This window comes from Theileria orientalis, chromosome 1 (assembly GCF_000740895.1).
Source record: "Theileria orientalis strain Shintoku DNA, chromosome 1, complete genome".
Classification (NCBI taxonomy): Eukaryota; Apicomplexa; class Aconoidasida; order Piroplasmida; family Theileriidae; genus Theileria; species Theileria orientalis.
The window spans coordinates 1,323,863-1,350,156 of NC_025260.1; the positions used below are offsets into that span (position 1 = coordinate 1,323,863).

At 43.5% G+C, this 26,294-nt stretch overlaps 10 protein-coding genes across 10 annotated transcripts; 5 read left to right on the forward strand and 5 right to left on the reverse strand.

The window, feature by feature from the left end:
- Positions 1–121: 121 nt before the first annotated feature.
- Positions 122–1,416, reverse strand: TOT_010000553 (nuclear transcription factor Y subunit C-2; the record flags this gene model as incomplete). Its single annotated transcript, XM_009691097.1, has 7 exons — positions 122–183; positions 240–398; positions 507–798; positions 877–978; positions 1,038–1,151; positions 1,239–1,321; positions 1,356–1,416. The coding sequence occupies 7 exons, from the start codon at positions 1,414–1,416 to the stop codon at positions 122–124; spliced, it is 873 nt and encodes a 290-aa protein (XP_009689392.1).
- A 1,372-nt stretch (positions 1,417–2,788) lies between these two features.
- Positions 2,789–11,611, forward strand: TOT_010000554 (DEAD-box helicase; the record flags this gene model as incomplete). The annotated part of the gene is made up of 18 exons (XM_009691098.1): positions 2,789–3,097; positions 3,225–3,372; positions 3,641–4,040; positions 4,072–4,230; positions 4,563–4,840; positions 5,265–5,959; positions 6,014–6,261; positions 6,322–7,204; positions 7,613–7,823; positions 8,087–8,542; positions 8,832–8,956; positions 9,232–9,297; positions 9,371–9,644; positions 9,938–10,494; positions 10,754–10,783; positions 10,817–10,970; positions 11,307–11,466; positions 11,497–11,611. 18 exons carry the CDS (start codon positions 2,789–2,791, stop codon positions 11,609–11,611), a joined length of 5,268 nt encoding a protein of 1,755 aa, XP_009689393.1.
- A 374-nt stretch (positions 11,612–11,985) lies between these two features.
- On the forward strand, positions 11,986–16,329 carry TOT_010000555 (conserved hypothetical protein; the record flags this gene model as incomplete). Its single annotated transcript, XM_009691099.1, has 1 exon — positions 11,986–16,329. One exon carries the CDS (start codon positions 11,986–11,988, stop codon positions 16,327–16,329), a length of 4,344 nt encoding a protein of 1,447 aa, XP_009689394.1.
- A 980-nt stretch (positions 16,330–17,309) lies between these two features.
- Positions 17,310–17,908, forward strand: TOT_010000556 (hypothetical protein; the record flags this gene model as incomplete). The annotated part of the gene is made up of 4 exons (XM_009691100.1): positions 17,310–17,407; positions 17,510–17,663; positions 17,699–17,827; positions 17,852–17,908. 4 exons carry the CDS (start codon positions 17,310–17,312, stop codon positions 17,906–17,908), a joined length of 438 nt encoding a protein of 145 aa, XP_009689395.1.
- Positions 17,909–18,054: 146 nt separating this feature from the next.
- TOT_010000557 (hypothetical protein) lies at positions 18,055–18,884 on the forward strand (the record flags this gene model as incomplete). The annotated part of the gene is given in 4 exon segments (XM_009691101.1): positions 18,055–18,154; positions 18,171–18,295; positions 18,368–18,482; positions 18,583–18,884. The coding sequence occupies 4 exon segments, from the start codon at positions 18,055–18,057 to the stop codon at positions 18,882–18,884; spliced, it is 642 nt and encodes a 213-aa protein (XP_009689396.1).
- Positions 18,885–21,070: 2,186 nt separating this feature from the next.
- TOT_010000558 (conserved hypothetical protein) lies at positions 21,071–21,610 on the forward strand (the record flags this gene model as incomplete). The annotated part of the gene is made up of 1 exon (XM_009691102.1): positions 21,071–21,610. The coding sequence occupies one exon, from the start codon at positions 21,071–21,073 to the stop codon at positions 21,608–21,610; it is 540 nt and encodes a 179-aa protein (XP_009689397.1).
- Positions 21,611–22,099: 489 nt separating this feature from the next.
- TOT_010000559 (splicing factor) lies at positions 22,100–23,491 on the reverse strand (the record flags this gene model as incomplete). The annotated part of the gene is made up of 1 exon (XM_009691103.1): positions 22,100–23,491. One exon carries the CDS (start codon positions 23,489–23,491, stop codon positions 22,100–22,102), a length of 1,392 nt encoding a protein of 463 aa, XP_009689398.1.
- A 374-nt stretch (positions 23,492–23,865) lies between these two features.
- TOT_010001274 (uncharacterized protein) lies at positions 23,866–24,063 on the reverse strand (the record flags this gene model as incomplete). The annotated part of the gene is made up of 2 exons (XM_009691104.1): positions 23,866–23,949; positions 23,980–24,063. 2 exons carry the CDS (start codon positions 24,061–24,063, stop codon positions 23,866–23,868), a joined length of 168 nt encoding a protein of 55 aa, XP_009689399.1.
- A 145-nt stretch (positions 24,064–24,208) lies between these two features.
- Positions 24,209–25,568, reverse strand: TOT_010001275 (uncharacterized protein; the record flags this gene model as incomplete). Its single annotated transcript, XM_009691105.1, has 5 exons — positions 24,209–24,310; positions 24,335–24,558; positions 24,696–24,995; positions 25,059–25,364; positions 25,400–25,568. The coding sequence occupies 5 exons, from the start codon at positions 25,566–25,568 to the stop codon at positions 24,209–24,211; spliced, it is 1,101 nt and encodes a 366-aa protein (XP_009689400.1).
- A 407-nt stretch (positions 25,569–25,975) lies between these two features.
- TOT_010000562 (hypothetical protein) lies at positions 25,976–26,240 on the reverse strand (the record flags this gene model as incomplete). Its single annotated transcript, XM_009691106.1, has 2 exons — positions 25,976–26,133; positions 26,165–26,240. 2 exons carry the CDS (start codon positions 26,238–26,240, stop codon positions 25,976–25,978), a joined length of 234 nt encoding a protein of 77 aa, XP_009689401.1.
- Between the last annotated feature and the right edge of the window lie 54 nt (positions 26,241–26,294).

Here is a 26,294-nt window from a genome sequence, read left to right on the forward strand (position 1 = left end):
TTACAGTGTTAATGAATGGCGCCATTAACTTACCTCATATAGCCACTGCTATTCACATCGATCCCTACTGACAACACTGTTTTGGTGCTACAACGCCATAGGGCCACCATAATATTTTAATTTATTCCACAAATTCAACAGCTACGTGGCTCACATTTACCTTTATGCTCTGTTCACACACCCCTAGAGGCATGTCCGTGTATTTATATGCCTTTTTACTTATCGAATTATCACAATACGTGTTTCATACGCCTTTACGGCCAACGAACGTGCTTTTATATACTTTCTTGTCCGTTGGAGGTGCTTTTGTGTGCCTTTTTGTCCGTTGGTGATGCTTTCATACGCCTTTACGGCCAATGAGAATGTCTTTATGTGCCTAATTTCTCCAATAAGAGTGCCTGTAATGAACCGTGTGTTTACTTACGCCTAGTCTGACTCTTAAGTAGTGAGCATAGGGATGTTAACACATTAAGTTGAAATGTAGGTGACGTTGCGAGCGCACTAACAGGAGAACGAATGGGCCGTCGATCCTGGTAGCGGCACTTCATTCGGGTCGGCATGGTGAGTGAAATTGTAGGCCTGGTGATTTACTCCTCCCATGTGATTCGCCATCACGGCCTGCCTCATGAAAGGCGGCTTCAGCAACTGCGGCGATTGCGCATAGGTGTTAAACGGGTGCGAGTACGGCATGGGACGACTCACTCGACGGTGCTTGGGGTACAAAAACTCAGTCGGGACGTTATTGAAGGGCACGCGTCCGGTGACGGGAAAGTCCCTGGGCACTTGCCTGTGGACCACCTAGGACAGTGATTAGGACCGGCATGAGGTGGCCAAGGTCTAAGTAGCTATCTATGGCTCGTGGCAGTCAATGGTTACCTGAGGGGCGTGGATCAAAGGCTTAATGTCCTCCGGCGGCAGTATGTCCAGCAGGAAGCTGTAAATGCTGCACCTGAAGATGGCCGAGATTATGTCCTGGCGCTAAAAATCGTGAGATTCCGTCGGCTTCCGTGCCTACTAATGTATCTGGCTGCTCTTACCTGGAGCGTACACCTCTTCGTCATCTGAGTGCAGGTCCAGGACTGCAGGGTCAAGTCCCTGATCAGCAGTTCACACGCCTTTGCCAGCACCACGGGGGCGTCGGAGGATATCATCTGCAACACACATGTTAACGGGCATAGCTAGACTTAAAGAGTATCTAGAGTACAATATATACATCTAATCACCATAAATAAAGATACCCCTTTGTGTTCCCCCTCCTTCATTATTTTTTTAACCCTGGCCACGGGGATGTGAATTTGCTTAACGAGGTCGTTATCTTCGCCTAAATTAAATTTTATTCACCTCAGTTGACTTACTGGATATGCTCTCCTCGTACTGCTCATCTCTGGGCTCTCTTTCCAAATTTTCAGGATCCATTGGGCCTTCCTTAAGCTGGGTCACTAGTCGGATGGCTAAAACGTTAACTGAGGGGTGCCGACGCACTGGCTGTAACTTTATTGCAAATTAGGTAAAAATTATAGCAATTAGCGAAAATTGTAAGAATTACTCCAACAGTCGATCGTTTGAGTCGAATTTAATCGATTTGTGAAAAGAATCCTTTAATTTCAAATAAAATTGGCGCAAACTGGTCGGAGCACAACAAACGAGCGTTTAAAGCACCTGACTACAAACTACATTTTTCATTAATATTTTAAACTCTGTTTCCGAATACAGCTGAGGGGAATTAATATATTTTACAAAATTTCAAGGTGCAATCCCGTAACATAGACATAAGAGCTCGCGGTACCACTTTAATTTACAGGTTAGCCATAATTTACGTCAGACGCACCTTAATATGGAATTAATACGTCCAATGAAAGGCAGAATAGTGTATAGAAATAAAAATTAATTTGTGTGTAATTAGGCCTTCTACACCATTTGTGATAAACACATAGTTACCACCGACGCATTCATTTAACAACATATCGCAATAAGAAATGTATTAAATAATTCATGTTTCTATTATTTATTAGTTAAAACTGTGTAATATTTATGTCTGTGTGTCATATTAAGTTTTTCATTTCCCAGAATTTTTAAACTTGCTCAACACACATTTTAGTGGAATAAGGAGAGTTTAAAGTTTATTTCAATAAATAATGTATTTTTAAATCACCTTCCTGTAATAATACGATTTAGTATACTGTATTATAAATTATTGAGTTCTTCCTAATCTTGTTGGAAACATAAATCTGTATTCACGAATTTAGTGCCTAATCTGGCGAGTAGACCTGTCATAATACATGGAGTTCTTATTTTATGTTAATGTCTAGGTTTTATAATAAGCAGTAAAATAATAATTGGCATTTTGATGTAAAAAAGATGATTAACACACTGGAATACATAAATAGTCCGTACGACTTGAGGATTCCACTGGATAGCTTCCTGCTAAAGTATCAAATTAGGTTTAACTTCTTAAAAAATGGTGAGTTGAGAAAGAAGATCATGATTAAAAGCAGTGAAAAACGACGTTAAGAGCGACAACAAGACGTCGAGCGTGAATGAGCTCGAGTACGTGGACTCGGAAGACGCAGGCACGTTCACATGGTGCCTGAGAAACTGTAAGAGGATATGTAAGACGGCAGATAACCTGTCACCAGTTACCCTGATGAGTCAAATACTGACGATGCTGAAGGAGGACGACTCGGAGGTGGTGGCGTCAGTGCTGTGCGACACGCTGGGATTCGACAACATATACTTCATATCGAAGCTGATAACCTTCAGACAAAATCTGACGAGACAGTGGCAGTCTATGCTGGACAAGCTGTGCACGAAGATCAGGTACAACAAGCTGGACGACGCGAACTACGAAAGACTCAACACGGCGGTCCTGAAAAAGACGGGCAAGGACCTGAGTAAGCAGAAGTTTAAGCTGGAAGGGATACTGTCTCAAATACCGCCGCAGGACCTATTCTGCCTAATAGGACTGGACCTGAAGTCTGACAAGAAGGTGAACAGCTACGTGACGTTCCCGAAGCAAATAAGCCTTAACGTGATAAAGGAGGACACGGAAACGTACGAAAAACTAACGCTGCCACCACTGGAGAATAAAATACAGCCGGTAAGAATGATAAGCACGTACGTAAAGAGTAATCCTAAAGAATAACACGTGACTTGAGGTAGTTAGCATAGGTAGGTAGCATGGCATAGATGTCACGTGTTGACGCCACAGGTTAATGGAAACGTAGAGGGACGAGGATTTGATATCGATCGAGTCGCTCCCAGAGTGGGCGCAGAAGGCCTTCAGAGGAATAGAAAAGTTGAACCTGATTCAGTCGAAGGTCTTCAACACGGCCTTCAATACCACTCAAAACCTACTGGTGTCTGCTCCCACAGGTATTGTATGTACATATACATTTGGGTGACTCTGTATTGTAACTATTGGCACGTTGAGAGTTATGTGATGGCGAGTCGCAGTATTTATGTACTGCGATATGGTATACATAACAGTACTAGATTAGCAAGGTAATTATTCTAAATCGCACTGTGTGCATTGCTAGGTTATGCAATAACGTACAGTGTATGTGCTAGATAATGCTAGAGCGCACTGTAGTTTCTAAATTATCCTGCCCATAGTTGTTTTTTAAATTAAGGCAATGTGCAGGCTGTGGAAAGACGAATGTGGGACTGCTGTGCGTACTCCACAACTACAGAGACTACTTTGAAAACGGAACGAGGTGCGGAAAGGTCGTCTACATAGCGCCAATGAAGGCCCTGGCCTCAGAAATAGTGGACAAGTACTCGAGTTCCCTCTCCCAGTTCGGACTGGCGGTGAGGGAAGTGACAGGAGACTACCAAGTGCCCAAAAGCGAGTTGGAGGAGATAGACATAATAGTGACGACGCCCGAAAAGTGCGACGTCGTGACGAGGAACTCGTTCTCAACGTCCACGCAGTCAGACGACTCGTTCCTGACGCGAGTGAACTTGATCATATTCGACGAAATACACTTGCTCAACGACGAAAGAGGCCCAGTGATAGAGACGATAGCAGCAAGGTTCTTCAGGTACGTGGCTGCGGAGTAACGGAATGAATAGGCTGATTGAAACGACGCAGGTGACCAGGCGAGTGGTGGGCATATCTGCGACACTGCCGAACTACGAGGACATAGCGACCTTCCTGAGGGTGGCGCCGGAAAACACGTTCTACTTCAACAGGGAGTACAGGCACGTGCCACTGGAGCAAGTATTCTACGGGTACAGTAAATTTAGTATAAGCATTTGTTTAGAGCAGTTTAAAGTGCCAGATAGTTATGTTATAGTTATGCAATAGGTAGTTACTATAACGCCATGGTTAAAACAAAAGGGTAGAAAGAGCAACAAGATAGTTGGTAGTAGGTAGCCATTTACATATTATACTAGCCATACACACATATATCATAACAAGATAGTTAACATAACAAGATAGACAAAGTAACAAGCTAGTTAACATAACAAGATAGTTAACACGACGAGGTAGTTAACATAACAAGATAGTTAACACGACGAGGTAGTTAGTGTCACATGGCTGGTGAATAATGGAGTAATAGGATAAAAACGGACGACCAGCAGAAGACAAACGCACTGAGCATATGCTTCAGTCACGTAGTGGAGACGCTGGAAAAAGGGAAGCAATGTATGGTATTTGTGCACTCAAGAAATGAGACGCTGTCGACAGCAATGAAGATAATTGACCTCATAAAGGAGAATGATAAGGCGGATCTGTTCTACTCGGAAATGGGCATATATAAGAAGTACGCAAGCGCATTGAACAAGTTGACGACTCTGAGGACACTGGCAGAGTACTCGATATCGATACACCACGCAGGTACGGTGTGTTAACTAGCTAAAAGTAGAGTTGCAAGTGTCATGATGTGTTGATAGAATAAATAATTATGATACTCCGATGGCAAGTGTTGCCATTAAGTATTCAAATGAACGGAAATATGATTAGCGAACACTGCAAATGATTAACTATAATTACGTAGATTAACTTAAATTGGTTTAATATTACTTATATTACATAGATTAACTTAACTTGAATTATATTACTTAGATTACGTAGATAAACTTGACTTGGTTTAACATTAATAGAATTGACCATAATTAACGTAAATTGAATTAATTTGGCTTATATTAACAATAACGAAATTGACTTTAACTAACTTTAATTAACACTAACTAGTTGAATATAATTGATACAAGTTGCTTAAATTAAATTTACAATAATTAAATTGATAACTGTTAATCAGGGTTGAGTAAAAATGATAGAGACCTGGTAGAAGATATGTTTAAGTCAGGGTTAGTGAAGATGTTGGTGTGCACGTCGACGCTGGCCTGGGGAGTTAACCTACCAGCACACTGCGTTATCATCAAGGGCACGTTCATAGGAGGAGTGGGAGTGGACAGGAACATCAATAACCTGGAGCTAAACCAGATCATGGGAAGAGCAGGAAGACCACAGTTCGACACTGAGGGAAAAGGAGTGCTGATAACAGAACATAAAAACCTGTACAGCTACGTAAGAATGCAAACAGAAAGAGTGCCAATAGAGTCGCAATTACACAGACACCTGGAAAACGCACTAAACGCAGAAATAGCAATAGGATCAATCAACAATGAAGCAGAAGCAGTGACATGGCTGCAATACACATACCTGTACGTGAGAATGGGAAAGAATCCACTCTACTACGGAATTAACGGAAACGACGAGGAAACACAGCTGAGATATAGACAGGAAATAGTTAAAAATGCAGCAAAAAACTTAGATAAGTCGAAGCTGATAAGGTACGCGAAGAAAGTGGGAGAGTTCAGCTCGACAGACCTGGGAAGAATAGCAGCAAGGTACTACGTGGATTACGAAACGACGCACAACCTGGCGTCGTCACTTAACCCACTGCTCTACTACCAAGACGGAATCATGAAGGACAGGTCCTATAACACGAGAGTGGACCTGATCAACCACGAGTTCATACTGGACAGACTGTGCGAGTGTAGAGAGTTCGAGTCAGTGCTATACAGAAACGAAGAGTACGAGGAGCTAATGGACCTGATGAAAGCACCGCAAGTAGTGTATAAGCCGAAGGGAGGGATCAACCACATTAAAAACAAAGTGAGCATTCTGATACAAGCCTACATAGGTAAAATGTACGTGAAGGCATCGAGTCTGCTGACGGACATGAACTTCATAGTACAGAACGCGCCGAGACTAGCAAGAGCATACTTCGAAATATCGATGTGCGAAACAGTGTGCGGGCCACCAGTGGAGCACATCTACGACTGGGTGTTAATCCTGGAGAGACAAATTAGCAACAAAAACATACTCTCAAATTTCACAGCACCAATGAACACAGGAGGCTGGGGAGGAAACAAGGGACTGTCCAAAGAGCAAGGTCTGCTGAGCGCCACAGTAGTGGAGCGCTTCAACAAGTTCACGCTGGACCAAATAGTGCACCTGACGAGCGAGGAGGTGTTGGACATAGTGAGAAGCAGGACTGAGGCGGCCACAGCGCACAAGTACATACGCTGCATCCCGTACCCGGAGCTTAGGCTGTACAACCAGCCAATCACAAACAAAATCAGCAAGTTGACGGTGACGATGGAGCTGAAGAATGAGTGGAGCAGGCGCTGGAACGGCCAGGCGGAAGTCTTCTACGTCTGGGTGTGCACGAGCTCGAGGCTGCTGTGCAACGCGCAGCTGACCTTCAGCGGCAGAGGAGCGCAGTACGCGGAGTTCTACGTGCCAATCCACAACAAGCACGAAAGCTACAGAGTTAAGGTATTCTCGACCACGTGGCTCAACCTGAGCTTTGAAATACCGACGCGCTTCGACGACGCGGCGACGACTGCGGACGAGTACACGCCGCTGCAGAAGCTTAACCCGCTGCCGACGGCGGCACTGGGCGCCGACAACATCTACGCATTCAGCCACTTCAACCCGCTGCAGACGCAGCTGTACCACAGGGCGCGCCACAGCGACGAAAGCCTGGTGGTGGCGGCGCCCACAGGCTCAGGCAAGACGCTCGTGGCGGAGCTGGCGCTCTTCAGGCTCTTCGAGCGCCACGCGGACGCAGTGGCAGTCTACGTGGCGCCGCTGAAGGCGCTCGCGCACGAGCGCTACAAGGACTGGGCGCGCAAGTTCCACTTTAAGCGGGTTTTGCAGCTGACGGGCGACGAGTCGCTCCCGACCCTAGTCAGGGACGGCCAGTTCAACGCGGACAACCTGAGGGGCGCGGCTAGCCACTCGGCGCCGCAAAGTGGCGAACGCTACTGGGCTGACGGCGACCTGGGTGACCTGGGCGGCGAGGAGGACGGCGTGGACGGCGTGGACGTCGACGAGTTCGACTGCGACCTGGGCGGCGGTATGTACGCTAGTGGCAACAGCGGTATAGGTACTAACACCAGCATTAGCAGTAACAGTTCCTATGCGATTGGTAACAGCAGCGCCTACGCCAGTGGTAGTAGTGGCAACAGCAGCAACAACAAAAACAATAACAATAACACTAATAACGACAACAATAACACTAACGCTAATAACGACAACAATAACACTAACGCTAATAACGACAACAATAACAGTGCCCGGAAAGCCTACGGCCAGCAGGGGCCAGCACGTGACGACCTGGAAAATTATAACATCATCATAACGACGCCGGAAAAGTGGGACGGCATCTCCAGGCACTGGAAGAGGAGGAAGCTGGTGTCGAAGGTGGGCCTGACGATATTCGACGAGTTGCACCTGCTGGGCGAGTCGAGGGGCGCGACGATAGAGTCGATAGTGGCGAGGCAGCACACAATAAACCAGACCACGAGTAAGTTTCGGATTGATAGTGTTGATAGTTATTGGTACAACCACTATTAGTAGGCATCACTGGTAACTGGTGCTGGTGACTGGCATCTGGTAACTCGTAATTGTACTGGTAACCGATAACTGGTACTTGTGACTGGTACTGGTAACCAACACTACTAGCTTGTAGCTGGTAACTGATGCGAGCAGCCAGTACTACCACTACTATTACTATAACTAGTTAATACCAGTGGCCAGCATTAGCACAATACCAATAGCTAGTACCAGTGGCCAATACCAACACAATAGCAAACAAAAATAACGCACATTCCTTAGACCATAAGATGAGGTACGTGTGTCTGAGCACGTCCCTGTCGAACATCCACGAGATCTCGGAGTGGCTGGGCGTGACCGACGTCTACAACTTCTCGCCTGCAGTGAGGCCCGTTAAGTGTAACCTCTACATCGACGGATTCTCAATCAAGGCATACTGTCCGAGAATGAACTCCATGAACAAGCCGTGCTTTGACACGATACTGAAGCACGACCAGGGGGCAAACGTGCTGATATTCGTGTCATCGAGGAGGCAGACGAGGATGACTGCACAGGACCTGATGGGACTGCTGCAGTTCCACAACTACACCTTCGGGGACCAGGAGTCGCCGCGCGACCACGGCCAGCACGCGTTCGACGACGAGTGGCTTAACGTGTTCGTGCCTCACGGAATAGGAATACACCACGCGGGTACAGAGTAGTTATCAGCATTGACGAGTAATACTGGTATTGGTAGTGGCAGTGGTAGTACTAAGCCTGGTACTGTTATTACTACGATTACTGATACCACTATTGATACTATTGGTACTACTATTAATACTATTACTACTACTAATACTACTACTATTAATACTATTACTACTATTACTACTACTATTGGTACTACCATTACTATTAACACTTATACTATTGGTACTACTAATAATTATAATAAAGTACATGGGTGTATAAGCAAGGATAAAACTAAATTTAAATTTAGGACTAAGTGCGAAGGATAGAGAGCTGGTTCAGGATTTGTTCCTTAATAACAAGATCAAAGTGTTAATTGCGACATCGACACTGGCTTGGGGAGTGAATTTGCCGGCGAAGATAGTGATAATAAAGGTATGGCGGCTATCAAATGCAGACCCACAAATAGATACATGGATATACACATACAGAGATATATATAAATATACGCAATCACATAACTAGGTATATACCCATGCTTGGATATATATGTAGAATCACACACAAGTAAATACATACACAATTACACAAATAGATATATATGTAGATACTTAGATAATATGCAGCATCACACACAAGTATATATATACACAATCACACAACTAGGTATATATATACACAATCACACAACTAGGTATATACATATTTAGGGCACTGAGTTCTACGACGGGAGAGTTAAGAAGTATATCGACTACTCAGCAACAGATATAATACAGGTAACGGTTACAATTAACAGTTAGTAGGATGCGTATTTAAGACTAGCCAGTGAGGTGTTAACGACATTAGTAGATGGTAGGAAGAGCTGGTAGAAGCATAGAAGACGGAGAGGCATACGCATACATATTCACGGAGACGAGGAAGGTGGGATTCTACAAGGCCTTCATGTTCACGCCGTTCCCAACGGAGTCGTTCTTCCTGGAGAAAATCAACGACGCACTAAACTCGGAAATAGCAACAGGCTCAGTGACGACGAAGAGGAAAGCACTGGACTACCTGGCAAGAACATTCCTGTACAAGAGACTAAAGTCGAATCCAAAATATTACACACAGTCGCCAAATATATGTAGGTTTACACAAGAAAGATAGTTATTGTCACAAGGCTACAATGTAATCAACATGACAGTTAGGAATAGTAGTAGTGTATACTAGATACTAATAAGATAATGTGAAGTGACAGCTGGTTGATAATAGTGGAGATAACACTAGTTAATAGTAATAGCAATGCTGCCAATAACACTAGTTAATAGTAATAGCAATGGCGGCCATAAGTTATAACAATAGTAGTTAGTAGTAGTGGAGTATAGCAACGTGAACAGTTGATGTAAAACGATAATGAAAGTCGTAATAACTGATGAGTAGATGATGGGAAGGTGGATCTTATCACGGAGTTAAAGCCGGAGGAAACAGTGAAGTTTGAGAGTAGCGTGAAGATGGACGACAATATGAAACTGGAGGAACTGTGCGAAGTGGTGATCAACAACGCAGTGTCGGAGTTGGTTAAGCTGGGATGCGTCTCCCTGGAGTATCCGCAGGAAGAGTTTAAGATCATGGAGCACGGCCTGCTGGTGCCGACGCTCAACGGGAGCCTGGCCTCACAGTACTACATAAGCTGCAGGACAGTGCACGAGTTCTCAAGCATGGACCTGGCGAGAGACCTGGGATTCTACGAAATCATGAGGATACTGGCCAACGCAAAGGAGTTTAACCTGGTCCCGCTGAGGCACAACGAGGACGTGTACAACGTGCAGCTGTCGCAGAGGTGTCCGAGCAGGATCGCAGAGTCGGAGGCGTCAAACCCGAACGCTAAGGCGTTCCTGCTGTTCCAAGCAAGGCTGTACAACATCAGGCTGCCAGTGTTCGACTACAACAACGACACAAAGTCGATACTGGACCAGCTGCCAAGGATCATTCAGGTACGCTAAGTTGATCATACAGCTATCAGCAACAATTGAATAGTTAGTTATACACTGGTGTTTGTTATTATTTACTGGTTAATTATACATTGGTATTATAATAGGTTGGTTATACACTAGTAGTTGTTATACTAAATTGGTTATACAGTGGTAATGGTTATTATAATAGGTTAATTATACACTAGTAGTTGCTATCAATAGGTTATATAACACATTAACAATAATAATGTGAACTAGTTACTTAAAGTATTAGTAATAGATAAATATGTACTGGTGCCTAGTAATTGTAGTAGCAATAGCTAGTATTGATAAGACAACTTAGTGCCTCCTGGAAATATTCATCATCAATCGCAATTTCAACAATGTCAGTTACCTGCTGTTGCTGTATAAGTGTCTGTATTATGGCTTAAATCCAATGCGTCTAGAGCTCCCGTATGACATAAACTATGAGATGGAAGTGAGTGTGAACAATATAAGTAGGCCAAAAGGTAAAAGCATTAGCAAATATATAGAATAGAAAGGAAAATAGCAATATTTATTAGACAATTAAGCAGCCAAACAATAGAAAAGTATATAGGTATATTAGTAGACTAAACCATTCAACTTGTAAATTATTAAAATGCCAATTAAGTAGACTAGTAGATAAATATTTTGGTAGACTAGTATATTGGTATTTTGGTATATTAATTGGTAAATCGCTAAACTAAACAATTAAGTAGATTGGTAAAATTAGTAAATTAGTAGACTAGTAAAATTAGTAAATTAGTAGTCTACTAGACCATTATAAAAACTAGTATTGATAATTTACTTAGAAGAGAAGTACATAACAAGGGACTGCAACATTAAGCTGACGATCAAATTACATGAATTAAGTAACACGAATGAAACACACTACCTGTTCGTGGTAAATAAAAAAACAAATGTAATATATGGATATAAAAAGGTGTACAGAGAATCGACACATACATTTAAGTAAGTTAATATAAGTTATCAAATATGTAGACTGAGAGTTGGTCAAAGAAGTAACTTGACACTGGGAATCATACTATCATGTCCAACATTGTTACTGTATGAGCAGGAAGTATGCGTACACATTGAGGCAAGAAGTAAAAAGTAGAAATCAGGAAAAGGAATAAAAGTAGTAGGGTCAAAAAAGAAAAAGCTGGGATTCAACATATTAAAATATAACATAAATTATTCAAACAAATCATAAAGGAGAGTAAAAAGGTAAAAGACACCTGAAAAAAATAAGAAGATATCAGGCCAAGAAAAACAATGTGTAATTCCAACATAACATAAAGTAATAAAATGTTATAAATCAAACACATGCATAAGCTAAATAATAAGAATAAGAAAAAGCAAAAACAAATAAGCAACTATTTAAATAAATAGTAAACATTTGGTATTGTGTCTATTTAAACATATGGAATCAGCCCCCATTAAAGGGATGTGTACCCGGGGGAGCCGTGTAGATAAATATAGAGAATATGAATGAACATTTGTAATATATATAGAACAGTATTAATATATCTGTTGTTATGCTATGGAAAAAAGTTCATCAATGGCCAAGGAATCCAGGAAGATAGACAAAATTCGCCAGAACAAAATAGCAGAGCCGGTACAACTCAACAATCAGCCACCGCGGCTCCAGAAAACACAACAAGCTTAAATCCTACACTTTTAAACGCAAATATCAATGATAACATAAACTTTGTACAAGCCCAACTAGGAGCGCTACCTACTCAACAAGCTCCAGCTCCTTCCCAGGCATCGCAAGCAGCAGCCAAGGCACAAGGACACCAGGACATTTCATTAGACTCTCCGAGCGACACCGATGCGGAAGACATTCCGCTATCTATAAAAAGGAAGCTCACCCAAAAGACAGCACCAGAGCAACCGACAAGCGGCTCAGAAATAGAGCTGGATGTCGACCTTGATGCCAAGGCGAAGCAAAGATTAGCACAAACGTCAACACAGCAGCCAACAGCTGTACCGCAAGCAGGATGTGCTCCCAGAAGATCAAATACGCTGGAAGGCCACCCAGAGCTAGTAATTCTAGATTTGAGTGAAAAGTATACCACCGATAAGGTTAATTATGAGTATAAGCAGGCGGAGCAGTCACACTTCTTCAAGCCGATACCGCCAAACAAGTTTTATCACGTAAAACTGGGTGACACTACAGCATGGAAGTACTCAGGAACAGGGGACCACCCGCTGGAGGTACGCGTCGTGCCAGACACTGAAGGAAACCCGAAGCTGCAAATACTCTTCCCGCAGTACGTGGAGACGGAAACTGAGTCGGAGTTTGAGCCTGCAGCGCCCAAACCAGCTGCAGGGCAACCGCCGAGGGTCATGCCCACGCCCGGAGAAGCAGCGCAGCCAGTTGCCCAACCTCAGCCTGTTGCACAGCCGCAGCCACCTACACAACCGCAGCCAGTTGCACAACCACAGCCTGCTACACAACCGCAGCCCCCTACACATTCTCAACCGATGGTACAACTTCCACAGCAAGTACCGCAATCGCAACCAGCGCCGCCCCAAGATGCAGCACAACTACCACAGCAAGGGGCTCCATACCCGCCAATGCCTCCACAGGCACCAGTCCCACCGCCAGAACACGCAATGACACACGCCCCCGGCTACGCTCCACCACCGCAACGTATGCAGCCAGAGCTGATCAGCGTAGACATCAAGAACTTCCAGAGCACGAACCAAATCGATTACTTCTATTACGATCGTGAGAAGTTACACAAGTTTCTGTGTAAGCCGCAGTACCTGATAGGAGTGTTGTTCAAGGACGGAAAGATCAAGAAGCACATCACGAGTAACTTTCCGAACAGAGTGCTCATATTCAAGGACCCGAGTGGAGCGCCTATCCTCAGGCTCCTGGAGCCGAACGAGTACGATCCGAATGAGCCCAGATACATACCAGAGCAATACATACCACAGAGAATGATGCCAGGCCAGTTCATGGGAGGACAGCGTATGGACCCGCGTATGATTCCCCCGCACTTCGATCCTCGCATGATGGACCCTAGGTTCATGAGACCACAGATGCCTAGGCCCATCCCCATCGAGATTAACACAGACTATAAATCGGACACTAAGCATTACTCGTACGAGCTGAAGGGGCCTTACACACACCTGTTCACCGCAAGAAAGCCGTTCCTCTTTGCATCAATTAGAAACAATAGAAAGGTCCTGCTCACACCAGACCCCAACAAGATGCCGGACAGAGTTTTATATAGAGATCCGCCCGACAGTAAGCCACAACTCAGAGTTGCGTACCCCGAGAAGCCACCAATGCCCCAGATGCCACCGCCACATATGCGTCAGATGCATCCGCATATGATGCCGCCTATGCACCCTGGAATGAGGATGCCCGGCATGCCACACGGTCCCCCACCACCGAGACCGGGTCCGCCAGCGAAGGTGACAGAGGAGGTTGCGAAGCCAGGACCGCGTTTGCACCTACTCTCCTTGGATATCAACCACAGAGCAAGCACGGGCCAGATCAGGTTCACTTACGACACAGATGAGCAGTCGTTCGTGTTCACAGCAAATGCACCCTTTTATATCTCACAGGCTCTGGCCGGGAGGGAGGTGCTGTGGGTGGCGAAGCAGGGCAAGTTCGCAGAGGAGATCAGAGTGACCTACGACGCTGCAGGCACCCCGAACATCCGCGTCTTCCTACACGAGCCGGATCTGCAGACGCCGCAGCCCAGGCTGCCAAGGCCGCCAGAGATAATGCCCACGGTGCCAGGGGCGATGCCACAGCTACCCCCAGCTGAGCCCCCTATTCAGCTAGTGGAAGTTGATGTCAACTTCTTCCACAGCACCAACGAGATCCTTTACAGGTTCTACCCGCATAACGGAATTCACAAGTTCCTCTGCAGGCCAGGGTACATGATTTCAAGGGTTGTTAAGAACGGCAGACTGAAGCAGGAGTTCACCTCAGAGTACCCCAACAGAGTGCTCATCATGATGGACCCCCACGGTGGAAGGGTGCTAAGACTACTGGGCCCCAACGACGTAGAGCCCTATGAGCCAGTTGATCCAGAGCTAGACAAGTTTTTTACTCCACTTAGGGAGCTTGTCCCCACAGTGCCAGGCGTGCCTGGAGCTCCAGAAGTGTCTGAACTCGAGTATGAGGTGCCCTATCCAGAAGCGATGCCAGTGAGGCCTGAAGTCCCGGAAGAGGAGGAGGTTGCCGAATACCCAGAAGAGGCGGAGGTCGCGGAGGAAGAAGTACCAGAAGAGCACGAGGTTGCTAAGCCAGCCGTTGACTATGCATCACTAGTTGGTACTCAGCTATTCCTCAACACAAATCAACCAACTGATAAGTTCCACTATTACAAAGACGGAAGCACTGGCATACATATTTATACAGTAAAGGGAAATTACGCCTTTTCCGTAGTCAAAGCTCCAAAAACCTTTACCAAGCCAGAAATAATGGTTTGGAGAGCTGCAGAATGTGAAGAATTTGCCAAGAAAGTTACACACGCTGAATATGGTGTATCCGAAATGGAAGAATTAAATGTTTATCTTTATAACGGGATTCATAAGAAGTTTACTCGAATGAAGAACGTACCATGGAAGGAAATTGATTTAAATTTAACCAATAAAGAAGAGCTAGATATCAACGCAGATAAGAGCACTTTTGTTTTCAGAAGACGACATTGTGGATTCTTTGTAGAGTACACTGCAAATAAGCCATATGTTTTTAGTATGATTTATAAATATAGCATAGGGGTTAAAATGGAAATTTGGGAGTCATTCAACCCAGATTTATACGTTAAAAAAGTAGAGAGAGATGGTACTGGTTCACTTACAAGTGTTAGTAACATTACCCTGTTCTTTGTTAATGGTAGGATTAAACATCTCACTAAACTAAAAGAAAAAGGAGTTGAGAAATGGAGATATCGGTCCCCTCACATTCACTTAGACATCGGAGAAAATCATGATAATCTATACTATACATACAGAGAGAGTGGTGGATTTGGAACTTTCGCAGCAAGGAATAATATTACTTTCATAACTGTGTCGCTAGGGTCGGGAACCACCAGGGTCAACAAATTCATATTCTCGAAGACGCCATATGGAAAATTTTGTACCAGAGTTATTACGAACATACACTTTGCTACTCAAAGAACCAAGTTTGTATCAGTTCTGTTCAATGATGGAAAGCATGTCCACTACATATCACCACAATGTAGCAAGCAATGGCAGAGAGTACCGCTGGAAGTTGAGTTGAACATACAGAAGAGAGTCGGTATGTATCAATTCAGATACCTGCCAGACGAACAGTTGCCGTCATACATGACAAACTTCAACTTCAACATATCGAGAATTATTCAAGATAAAACTCAGATTTGGAGGTCAAAGGATAAAGTTGGAGCTTTAATAGTTATAATGGACACAATACATGACCCTAAGTTCTTGGCAGTGTTCTTGAATAATGGAAAGACTATATTCTTCCGCAAGTCCGGCATTTTCTGGAGTAATCACAATAAGTTTCTGCCTCTTCATCTTGAGCTGGATCACAGACAAACTACGAGTTGCATTATCTACAAGCACGACAAGGTACAGAATTTAGAGGTTTACACGCCCAGAAACGGACTCTTCATAAGATCAGTTTCAAATCAACACAGGCTTATATGGTTAACAGAAAATGAAGCAGAGTATGCAAGAAGAGTGGTGCTATCAGCGACAAAGCTTACCATATTCCAGTCGGACAGAAAGAGGTTGGAATTTGACAGAGATTTGGCATATAATGAGGATGAATACACGGAGATAGTCGACCCTCAGTATGGTTTACATGTCTATTCAGTTTAAATAATTCAAGTAATTCATGTTCATTTGTTTTACAGACCTTGGTTAATGGAAATATTGTGATGAAATTGATTAAAAACAGGACTTAACCTTTAGCATGTACCATCTTCATTGTAATTTTAAAACAAGATTTAAATCGCAAATCCAAATATTGTATTGTGACTTATTGGAATTGTTCCAAGGTTTCACACAGTAGAGAGATAAGCACGGTGTGAAAGGACAGTCACGTTTGTTTTAAGTACTCTAATGAGTATACTGAAAGTGTATTATATTGTGTTATGTAAACGTAAAAGTGGAATCTTGCATTCTTAATGGGATGTAGCTTAAAGTTAAATAAAGTCCACATTAATGTTTGTATCAACGTGGCAGAGGGCCATGTTGCATTTTTTAAAGGATTTAAGTTAGTTGTAAGAGTTTATCGGTCTCGTAAATTTAAGATTAATGCAGTAAGCTAAACACATACACGTATAGGTAACAGCATTAATGTATATGTTAGGTGTTGTTGAGTGCGTAGTTAGGGTACAGTACACATTAGGGTGTGACGACGATGAAATGACGTAAAGTCTACCAAGGAACTCATAAATGTAGTTAGTATTCTATTTACAATAATAGGTGATCAATGAATGGAAAGCAGGGATGCCAAACCCCATGGTTATGGAATCTTAAGTAGATTCAGACAAGATTCCAAGTTAAAATCCACGATAATTAGACAGAGATATTCACATATAATTTGGTTTATGTAAGTTGTGGGCGTGTAAAAGTGATACGCTCATAAATGAAGTGTAAACGGGACCCTACACACTTAGTCATAAATGGCCGAAACTTGGAATCTAAAATCAAATTCTTAAAAACACACAAATTAAATTTAAATAACACAAAGGATGCCAATGGGCCTTTGCCGTAAATTCTTATTCTTGTATTTATATATTTAGTAGCAAATAATAAATGGATTCTTGTAGAATCTACTGAATTAAATACAGATAATGAAGGCAGTGGCACAAATACAGACGGTTTTTGTGATGAGTTTGAAATCAAAGACTCGGAAGAGGGATTCTAAGAAACGGGCCAGCAAGGCCGGCAAGTGAGGAGAAAGGCATAGATTTAACAATTGATTGTTGGAATAAGCCATAAAAAACGCACTGAAATCGGGCCGTAAATACGTAAAATATCTGGTCGAAAATAGGATTGTGTGTAAGGATGAGCAGGGTAAGAGTAATCCGGGGTTGTTAGGAGGGAAAGAAGGTGGAATATCGCCCCGGCAACCTGCAACGGCGCAGTGTCCGGAGGATGGTAGCTACCAGCGAATTGAGCTGCAAGCACTTCTCAGAAGTCTTAGGGTTAAGCCACAGATACACACCTAACAGATAGATAGTCCCAGTCTTCTACTGGGCTAGGAGTTGATCTCGACATCAACACAGCAGCAACCAAAGACAATTTTAGATCGCAACTAGCGCTAATGCAAAGATATTTACGACAAGATACGGGTCTGCTTTTCAAACTCGTAAAAATCTAAACGGTCTCATAGCAAATTAAAGAGTTCTACCAAGCATCGGAAACACATAAGGTTGTGACCAAGGCGTAATACAATACAAACAAGCGCAAAGTTGAGATACATATGACCAATGGGTACTATAAATTGGAGAAAATTCGGCTCCAAGGGAAAGATGTAAAGAATGTGCAAAAAGAGATGAAGGAGACGAGATAGAATTTGGGAAGTGAGAGTTGAAGATGGAAAAACTGAAGTCAGAAGTAGTTAGTGAGGTGGAGGTCGAGGGGCTAGAAAAATTGAAAGAAGCACCAAAAAAATACATTTTGAAATTAAAGATACGTAAAAGGCAAATGAGTTAAGGAGAAAATTGAACAGGCGGTCGTAGATATGGAGGTTGATAAGTTGAAAAATTTCGAGAACGAGGTGGATGTGTTGAAGGAGTCGGAAAAGTCAAGGAGACTGAAAGAGGTGGAAATAGAGGTGTAAGTTAAGAAGAAGGCCGAAATTATTCGACGATAACGAGTTTGGGAATGAGGCAAAAAAGTGATAAAGGAGCTAGAAGAGGACTTGGAGAGTGAAAAGCAGACAAACGAGTTAAAGGGGGAGTCTGCGAGCTCGGATCGCGGGAAGGAAGTCGATAACAGTGATCTGAGCAGCGTCTGGTTGAGTTGAGTCGTCATCAGATTATACGTGCATTTATACTTTAACGACAAGTCACGCTGCGCATTTTCAGTGTGCTTTGTAGATAACCCCGATGGTACTAAAAGGCCGGGTCGCCAGGGCCAATGGTCCTGCCAGGTCAATCAGTCGGGTGGTGGGTCTGGTCAGGGCGGCTGGGCAGGCGAGCCCGCTTCTCGACGAAGTTAAACGCATTGTGCAACAAACACAGTGGCCTCGAGTGCAGTTTAATTCGAATTTCTTAAATTCACCTTACAAACTGGCGCAGATCGACCTCTTAACTCGCATACACGGAATTTCATCTAGGGATTGCCACTCGCTCGCAAATTTATTTATGTATAGTGGACCATTGGATAAACTAGTGAATGAGGCTGGAAGTTCATCAGATTAACTGACGATTGAGGCTGAAAGGTTATCAGATTAACTGATGAATGAGGCCGGAAGTTTATTTGAATAACTACCGAACGGTGCCAAAAGGCTGTATATGTGATTAATTAGGCCTAATGAATTATAACTACTTGTGTTATATAGGTTTGAGCTCGATGTGTGAGTAAAAACATTTATATTTTACATCCTTTGGCTGAAGGTGTGACGGTTGGCTACTAACACATCTGGGTATTATTATTTGTTAATGTTACAAAATTAACCTCCAAAGGTACGAATAGTGTTATTCTCGTTATTTCATCAAATAATATTAATATACTCGCAAACAATGCGGTGACCCTTGTGCTACCTAACCCCATGGTTACGGAATCCTACATTCACGCGCGTTTTTGCGATAAAATTTACCGGAATGTAGCTGGCAATCACACTCATCCAGCTTATATTATGTAAAATATCAATGTACAATAGTATTGTTATAATCAGTTGCTATATATAACGTTTCAGAATTTGTTGAGTATGCACGTATCACTGTAGCCAAGAGTCACTAAAATGGTTAAAAATGGTCAAAACTGGATTTATTAAAGTACTCAATTTGAATGAGACATCTCAAATTTATATTAATATTTTTATTATTAAATTTTAAATGTATTATAGTAGAATCCAGTGAATCTGCAGATACAGATTCATCTGGTGCCCAAGTTACTCCAGGAGCTGATGGAACAACAGGTACAGCTTCTGGTACTCAGGAGCAATCTTGTTCTATTCCCTCAGTTCCTTCTAGTCAACCATCTGGTACACCAGCAGCTGATGGAGCTTCTTCTGGTACATCCCAGAGTGGAGAAAGCTCAGAGAATCAAGATTCGCAAGCTGGTGGAGGTAAGGTAGCTGGGGGTTCAGACTCATCATCCTCTGGATCACCTGAAACCTCTGCTACTACACCTGCCCTAGATCTCGACATAACGTCTGAAAGTTCTACCAACGAATTCGAACATAAAAAAGATGATAATTATGTCACATATTCGGCCAAGGCAAACCATGCTTTCAAAACTGTCAAGGATGGTACTACTGAAGTGTGGAAAGCAACCGATGCCAATAATTATTCGACCAAAGTTGAAGTAGATATGCCTAGCAACTATAAAGCTGTCACTGTTTTTCTGGATGGTGATATTACTAAGGTGTTTTTGAAAGACTCTCAAACCGGTAAATGGACTGCAATTGACACATACAAAGTCAATCCTATTACTCTTAACGTCAACAGTAACCAGACCACTTACTTTTGCGATAACATATTGGATAACAATGTCAGAACATTTACTGCTAAAAAAGGATTTCTCTTTAACGAGGTTAATGAGGGTACCGGTATCAATAAGGTTGAAATATGGAAAACTACTAATCCCAATGAATATGCAAATAAGGTTGTCAATGAAGGCGGTAACAAGTTGACCATTTACATCGGAGAGGGTACTAGTGCTTCAACTAAGGTGTTTTACATGGAATCTGACGGTTATTGGACAGAAGCTAATTCTGCATAGAGAACTGGCACAGGTAGATCTGGAGCTGTAACCACAACAGCCAATCAGGCTGGTGGTGGAGCGGCATCCGGTGAGTCTGAGCCAGCTTCATTTTGAAGTTAATATGGTTGTACCATATAAACTGGGCGCTACAGCCCTAAACCTGGTTCAACCGACTGGGCAACACACAACTGCCTTGGCGGTTTAATCTGATTGTACCATATACACATAGTAGTTAATGTAACTTCGATGGAGAACCATAGCACTAACTTAGCTACAAACACATTAATCAAAATTTAGTTTACGTAGATGTTCATGAGAATCATGTAGGAATTATCAACACTATTCACATAGTTATTAAGACATTACTTTCCATAGAAAACAAATTAAGCCTCGAACCTACCTAAAGTAAATTATAGCCACTATAATAGAAGCACCAGGACAAGGGGCGAGAAGGACTTCTGTCTAGTTCCTAACACATTGACCCATTTGTACAATCTGTGACCTAGTTCATAGTTTTACAGCCATCCAGAGTCATTCTTAGCCATGAATACAAGCGAAAATTGAAATGTGCTGGATTCCATATCGGCATTGTGATGCATCACCCCCACTGGACACTTGTATTCACTTGTTTTGTTTTATCTTTTGTATCACCGTTTGTTAATTTAATTTCTAGATAAAGATGAATAAATTCGCAGCCACTATGTTGGGTATGGCCCTTGCCTCCTGCGCAATGGGCGTTTCAACACCCGTCGTCCTCGACAAGCCCCTTTTGGAGGGAAAAGACGATAGATTCGCAGTAGTTCTCCACCATCACCATGCTGCTGATGTAGCTGGTACTCCTCACAAGTTGAGGTTTTTGATGCTGGTGCCCAAATTGGGAGCTGATTTGACCGGCGGATTTGCATCGGGACTCACACCTGTCGTCCACGCCAACATGACACTTGGCGAAGGTGAGCATTTGACAGAATTGGTTGGACTTTCTGACTGCGCCACCTGGCTCGCTTTCGTTATGGGCGTTTTCCATACAGCGACCGGTTCAGTCTCCTTCAAGGCCTTCCACGGTCTTAAGGGTGCCTTGAAACTTGACGTAGGAGTCGGCCCCGTTGCAGATTTTGTTAAGGACCACGTCCACAACCCCGTAATGGCCGGAATGCTCAAGTTGATGCCATCACATCTCTTAACACACAAGCTTTTGGCTCTTTTCCCTCATGCTCATTAAGGGCTGTATAAGATATATAGATTAAATCTCACATGTTCCATTACAATGTTTATTCAAAAAGATAACCAGTTGTGATACTCACAATTTTGTAATGTGATACTTAAACTTACGCGCACACTAGTTACGCATATATATGTACATAAATTTATTTACATACGTTTACATATGTTTAAGTATGTACACTTCATGTTTTATCAGTTTAACTTGCCTATATGCTCAGCGGTCTAACCTTACCTATTAACTCTTTAATAGCTATGAGTTCTTTGATACATATTAGTTCTTTGGTAGCTATTAACTCTTGATAACTATGAGTTTTTTAATAACTATAAGTTCTGTGGCACCTATCAGCTCTTGATAACTATGAGTTCTGTGGTACCTATTACCTCTTTAATAACTATGAATTCTTTGGTAGCCATTAGCTCTTTGGTAGTCAACACTGTGAATTGGTCCAATAGTAGAGTAATGGGTAAGACTGCTATAATCTTAAGATCACTCCTGGACGTCCATCTCCTTCAAGTCGGGAATTATCACCTTGGATAACTGGGCGTACACGTCAGGCTCAAGAGGCTTCATCTCTATCAGGCGGTTCTCGTACTTGCGGTTGCTCATGTGCTCAACGCAGGAAACGAGCTCCTGGTTGCTCTCAAACTCAATGAGCATGTCGCCAACCTGAAAGTCCTTGGCAAGCTCCCTGTGCCTGGGAGCAACGATGAGAGCGGAGGCTATCTTGCCGTGCTTCGCGAACTCCTCCCTGACGTCGTCGAGCACGTCGAGGTATTCAATCTCTGCCTCTATGGTCTCAGGGAGCACTATCTGCACGAGGTGCAGGCACGTGCCCTTGAAGGCGTCGAGTGCAGGGGCGGAGCTCGTGAGCACTGGCGGCACCACGATCTGCTGCTGCGTCGCGCTCTTCATCGACGTCGAGGAGTAGTCGTTGGGGCGCGAGACGCGCAGCTGCACGCCCATACAGGTCATGCCGTCCATGGTGAGGGCGCGCTCAGTCTCCTCGACGCTCGCGAACTCGACGAAGCCATAGTTGCCCTTGTCCTTGGCGAACCAGACGTAGAGCACTGGCGACACGTTCGGGTCGTTGCAGAAGTTGCGATTTCTCATTTCGTTCCAGATGAGGTTTTGGAACCCCGTTTCCGTGAGCCCCGTGTTCACGGGCAGGTTTCCGAAGTAGAGTCTTCTCAGCTTCCGCGTCGAGTTCATGAGCGCAGGGTCTCCGCCCAGTATGGTGTTCTGCTCCGCCTTCGCCACCCACTGGAAGCCGTCCCAGAAAAGGCGCACCGTCTGGTGGCCCTCCTGGTCTGCCAGCTTCTGGAAGCCGCCAGCTCTCCGGATGCACTCCGCCTGCGCCTTCCTGCGCCTCCTCTCCGCCGCCCTCGACCTCGCGTGGCTCTCTGAAATGTCTCTGTTGAGCAGGAGGTTTTCCTCCTCGGGCTCCCTTTCGCTTCTGAACCTATCTCTTGACCTTCTGTGCCTACTGCCTGAGCGCCTGCTCCTCTCAGACCTTTCGTACCTGTCGCCTCTCTCGGACCTTTCCCCTCTGTCGTGGAGGTCTCTGGAGCGCCTGTCGTACCTGTTTCGCGAGTCTCTGCTTCTCGAACGTCTGTGTCTGCGACTCCTCGAGTTTGAGCGTCGTTTACTGGAGGCGTAGGGGTCTCTGCGGCTCTCGTGCCTTTCTGACCTGTGCGACTCTGCTTTGCTGTGAGAATTGTTAGTCCTACTCGAGTTGTCGTCTACGTTGTTTGAATGGTGGTCCGGCCTCGTCGAAGTATGCTCTGTTCCGTAGGAAGGCTGATCACCTTCATCCTTGCTGTATGAACTGGAATTATTCATGTAAGAGTAGCTGTCGTATTTATACTGTTCTGATGACATTTTTTAAATATATACAACCCTTGTAAAAATTTATTAAATACATTCTTCTCAGTATACTTTAGTTTAATAAAGTTGGTTCCCCCACGAGTTGCTCCCGTTAATTTTATTATTTTTTTAAGGTTTCTTATACTAATATTTTATACTCTATTTTGTTGACACATTTTAGTACCACTAATATTATCTCTTTTGACATATTTATTAACTTTAATTCTTATTTTTATCACCACTACTCATTACACAATTAAACACACTTTACTTATACGCCTCAATTTCCTCATTATTTAACTTATACCTACTGCAATTTACACCTAATACCGACTTCCATTCGAATAACACATAATATCACAATATAAACTACATTAACGTCCTAGGGACTACATAAACGATGGAATATAGTCCTTCTCCAGCTGTGTTCCCTCGGCCACCTCACTCCCCGACTTTACGAGCACGTTTTTCAGCTAAATGCAATTATCATTTACTCAACACACGTTTGATTTACTCCCGACTACCACTGAGTCTCCGACAAACGTCTTCGTCAGCACTGCGTCCTCCAGTACTCTACAGTTGTCCATGACCACGCAATCCGTTATTTTCACGTTATTTCCAATGGTCACATTGTCCCCTGCATGCTCAATTTTGTTAAAACTCGTGATATTGTATTAATGGCACTTAACTGACTCAACACTATAACAACTCCATAATTAACTATTCTATCGGCTATTTTGAAGAGATCTCAAATACACCGCACTCACCTATTACGCTATTTTTAATCTCGCTCGTGTCGTTCAAGTCCACATTGCCCAGAACTGCGTTTTTGATCTACAGCTTTACGGTTAATCGCACACTTACCTTCCCCTTCTTTACGCCCTTTCTACACAGCTGCATATTTGCCCAGTACAGCGTGTCTACGCTGTTGATGCGGCAACACTTAAAATTGTCTCCGGATGCTACGAAGTAGTGTACCTTATGTTCGTCGTCGTCTGCGTCACTTAGTTTCCACGTTCTATCGGTAGAGTGAGGGCCTATAAACAGTGAACATGGGCTGTGTTTGATGGTTGGCACCAATACTACTGCTAAGAGCCACTATGTAAACCAACAGTATGTGGAAGCAGAGAGCATCTGCTGTATAAAAACCTACCAGACAGGAACGGAGTCCCCTGCATCTTGATCACGTATGGTAACAGGTCCATCTACAGGGCATTACGGGAAAGGAGGCAACCTACCCTTATACTAGAATTTAAAAGCTGTTCGTTCGATGTGACATCAAATACAAGTCTAGAAAAGGCGTACACGTGCAAATCTACCAGATTTCTTCTTAAGATGCACTTTTGGTTCCTACTGAAGTGCCACTTGTACAGCTCATACGGGTCTCCGTTATCCAGCGCTACCTGCTGAACCAGGCCGAGAATACGGCCATTGTGCTCGTTTAGGGTCGTCACCACCTTGTACTTGTAGCTCCAGTCCTCGTAATCGTTGCCTCCGAGGCACACGTTCATGCTGGTTGCTGCAGCCGAAGCCGTACTCGCGCCCTTACTGCCAGAACTGCCGCCCTTGGGGGCAGCCTTACCGCCAGTGCTGCCCGCTCCGTGGGTTGGATCCAGCAGAGCTATCGTACACAGCCTGGCACTCCTGGAGTGCTCATTCACAAAGGTCCTAAAGTCAAACGGCCCGTACAAGTCACATGGGACCACAACGAAGTCCCCTGCAACACTGCTGGAGAGCCCATTTAGTATGTCGGTGGTGCCCTGGTCTTCGACTGGATAAACCGACACACTCGGCTGTACGCTCAACTCCTCGTTAAGCAGCGATACGCAATGCTTTGCGTGCTCCTCAACTTGAGAATATGCCTGCTTATTCGTGACAATTGCCAGCTCTAAATGTTTATATTAACACTACGTTAGTGGATACCCTTGAAGCCTGCGCTGAGCAGATTGTGTAAAAGGTGATGCAAAATACTCTTCCCGGAGAGCTTAATCAAGGGTTTCGGGACTGTGTCGGTGAGGAATGAGAAGTTATTTGAGTTGCCGCCTGCCATTATCACGGCAGTGAAGCTAGAACACGGCGACTCTTCCTCCATTAATTATGTGTATTTTATGACAAATTACGTGAGTGAGCAGCGATAAATAAACTGTTGGATACCATATCTTTGAATATTGGCGTTTATATAATCTCACAAAGGCTACAATAGAGCTTCACTGAGATAAACACATCGACAAGTACTACTGTACAAAAATGAGCAAACCAGCACTAAAGAACTCTAATAAGCACACATAATGGCCAACAAGTAACAAATTTAGACAATAAATGGAAAATAACTCCTCCGCTGATAAACGGTGGTCAATGTGTGTAGTGCTGATTCCACTACATACTATCACTGAGATTCTACTTCTTTTCGCCAATATTTTAAATATTTAACCTTGTATACCTCTTCACTTTAACTATATTTGTCAATATACATAAGGTTTGTAACATGGGCCTTTTATCCTAGTCTCCATATGTCTCCCATTCCGCTGACACACAAACACCTTTACCACGGCCTTTTCTCCTTCGACTGGTTACTATTGGCACCAGTAAATATACCAATGAAGCTCTGATTCTATGTTTGGCGCTATAAGCTCTATATTCGGGCCCCGATTCAAAATCTAATATTACGAGACACGCTTATCTATTTACTAATTTTATTTATTACGTTAATAGATTGTTTTGCAAATATTTGTACACTTGATTTGTTTTTATAAACTTTTAACATTTTAATTTTGTTTTAAACCTTTTCATTTATGTTTAGTTTAGTCACTTTACACAT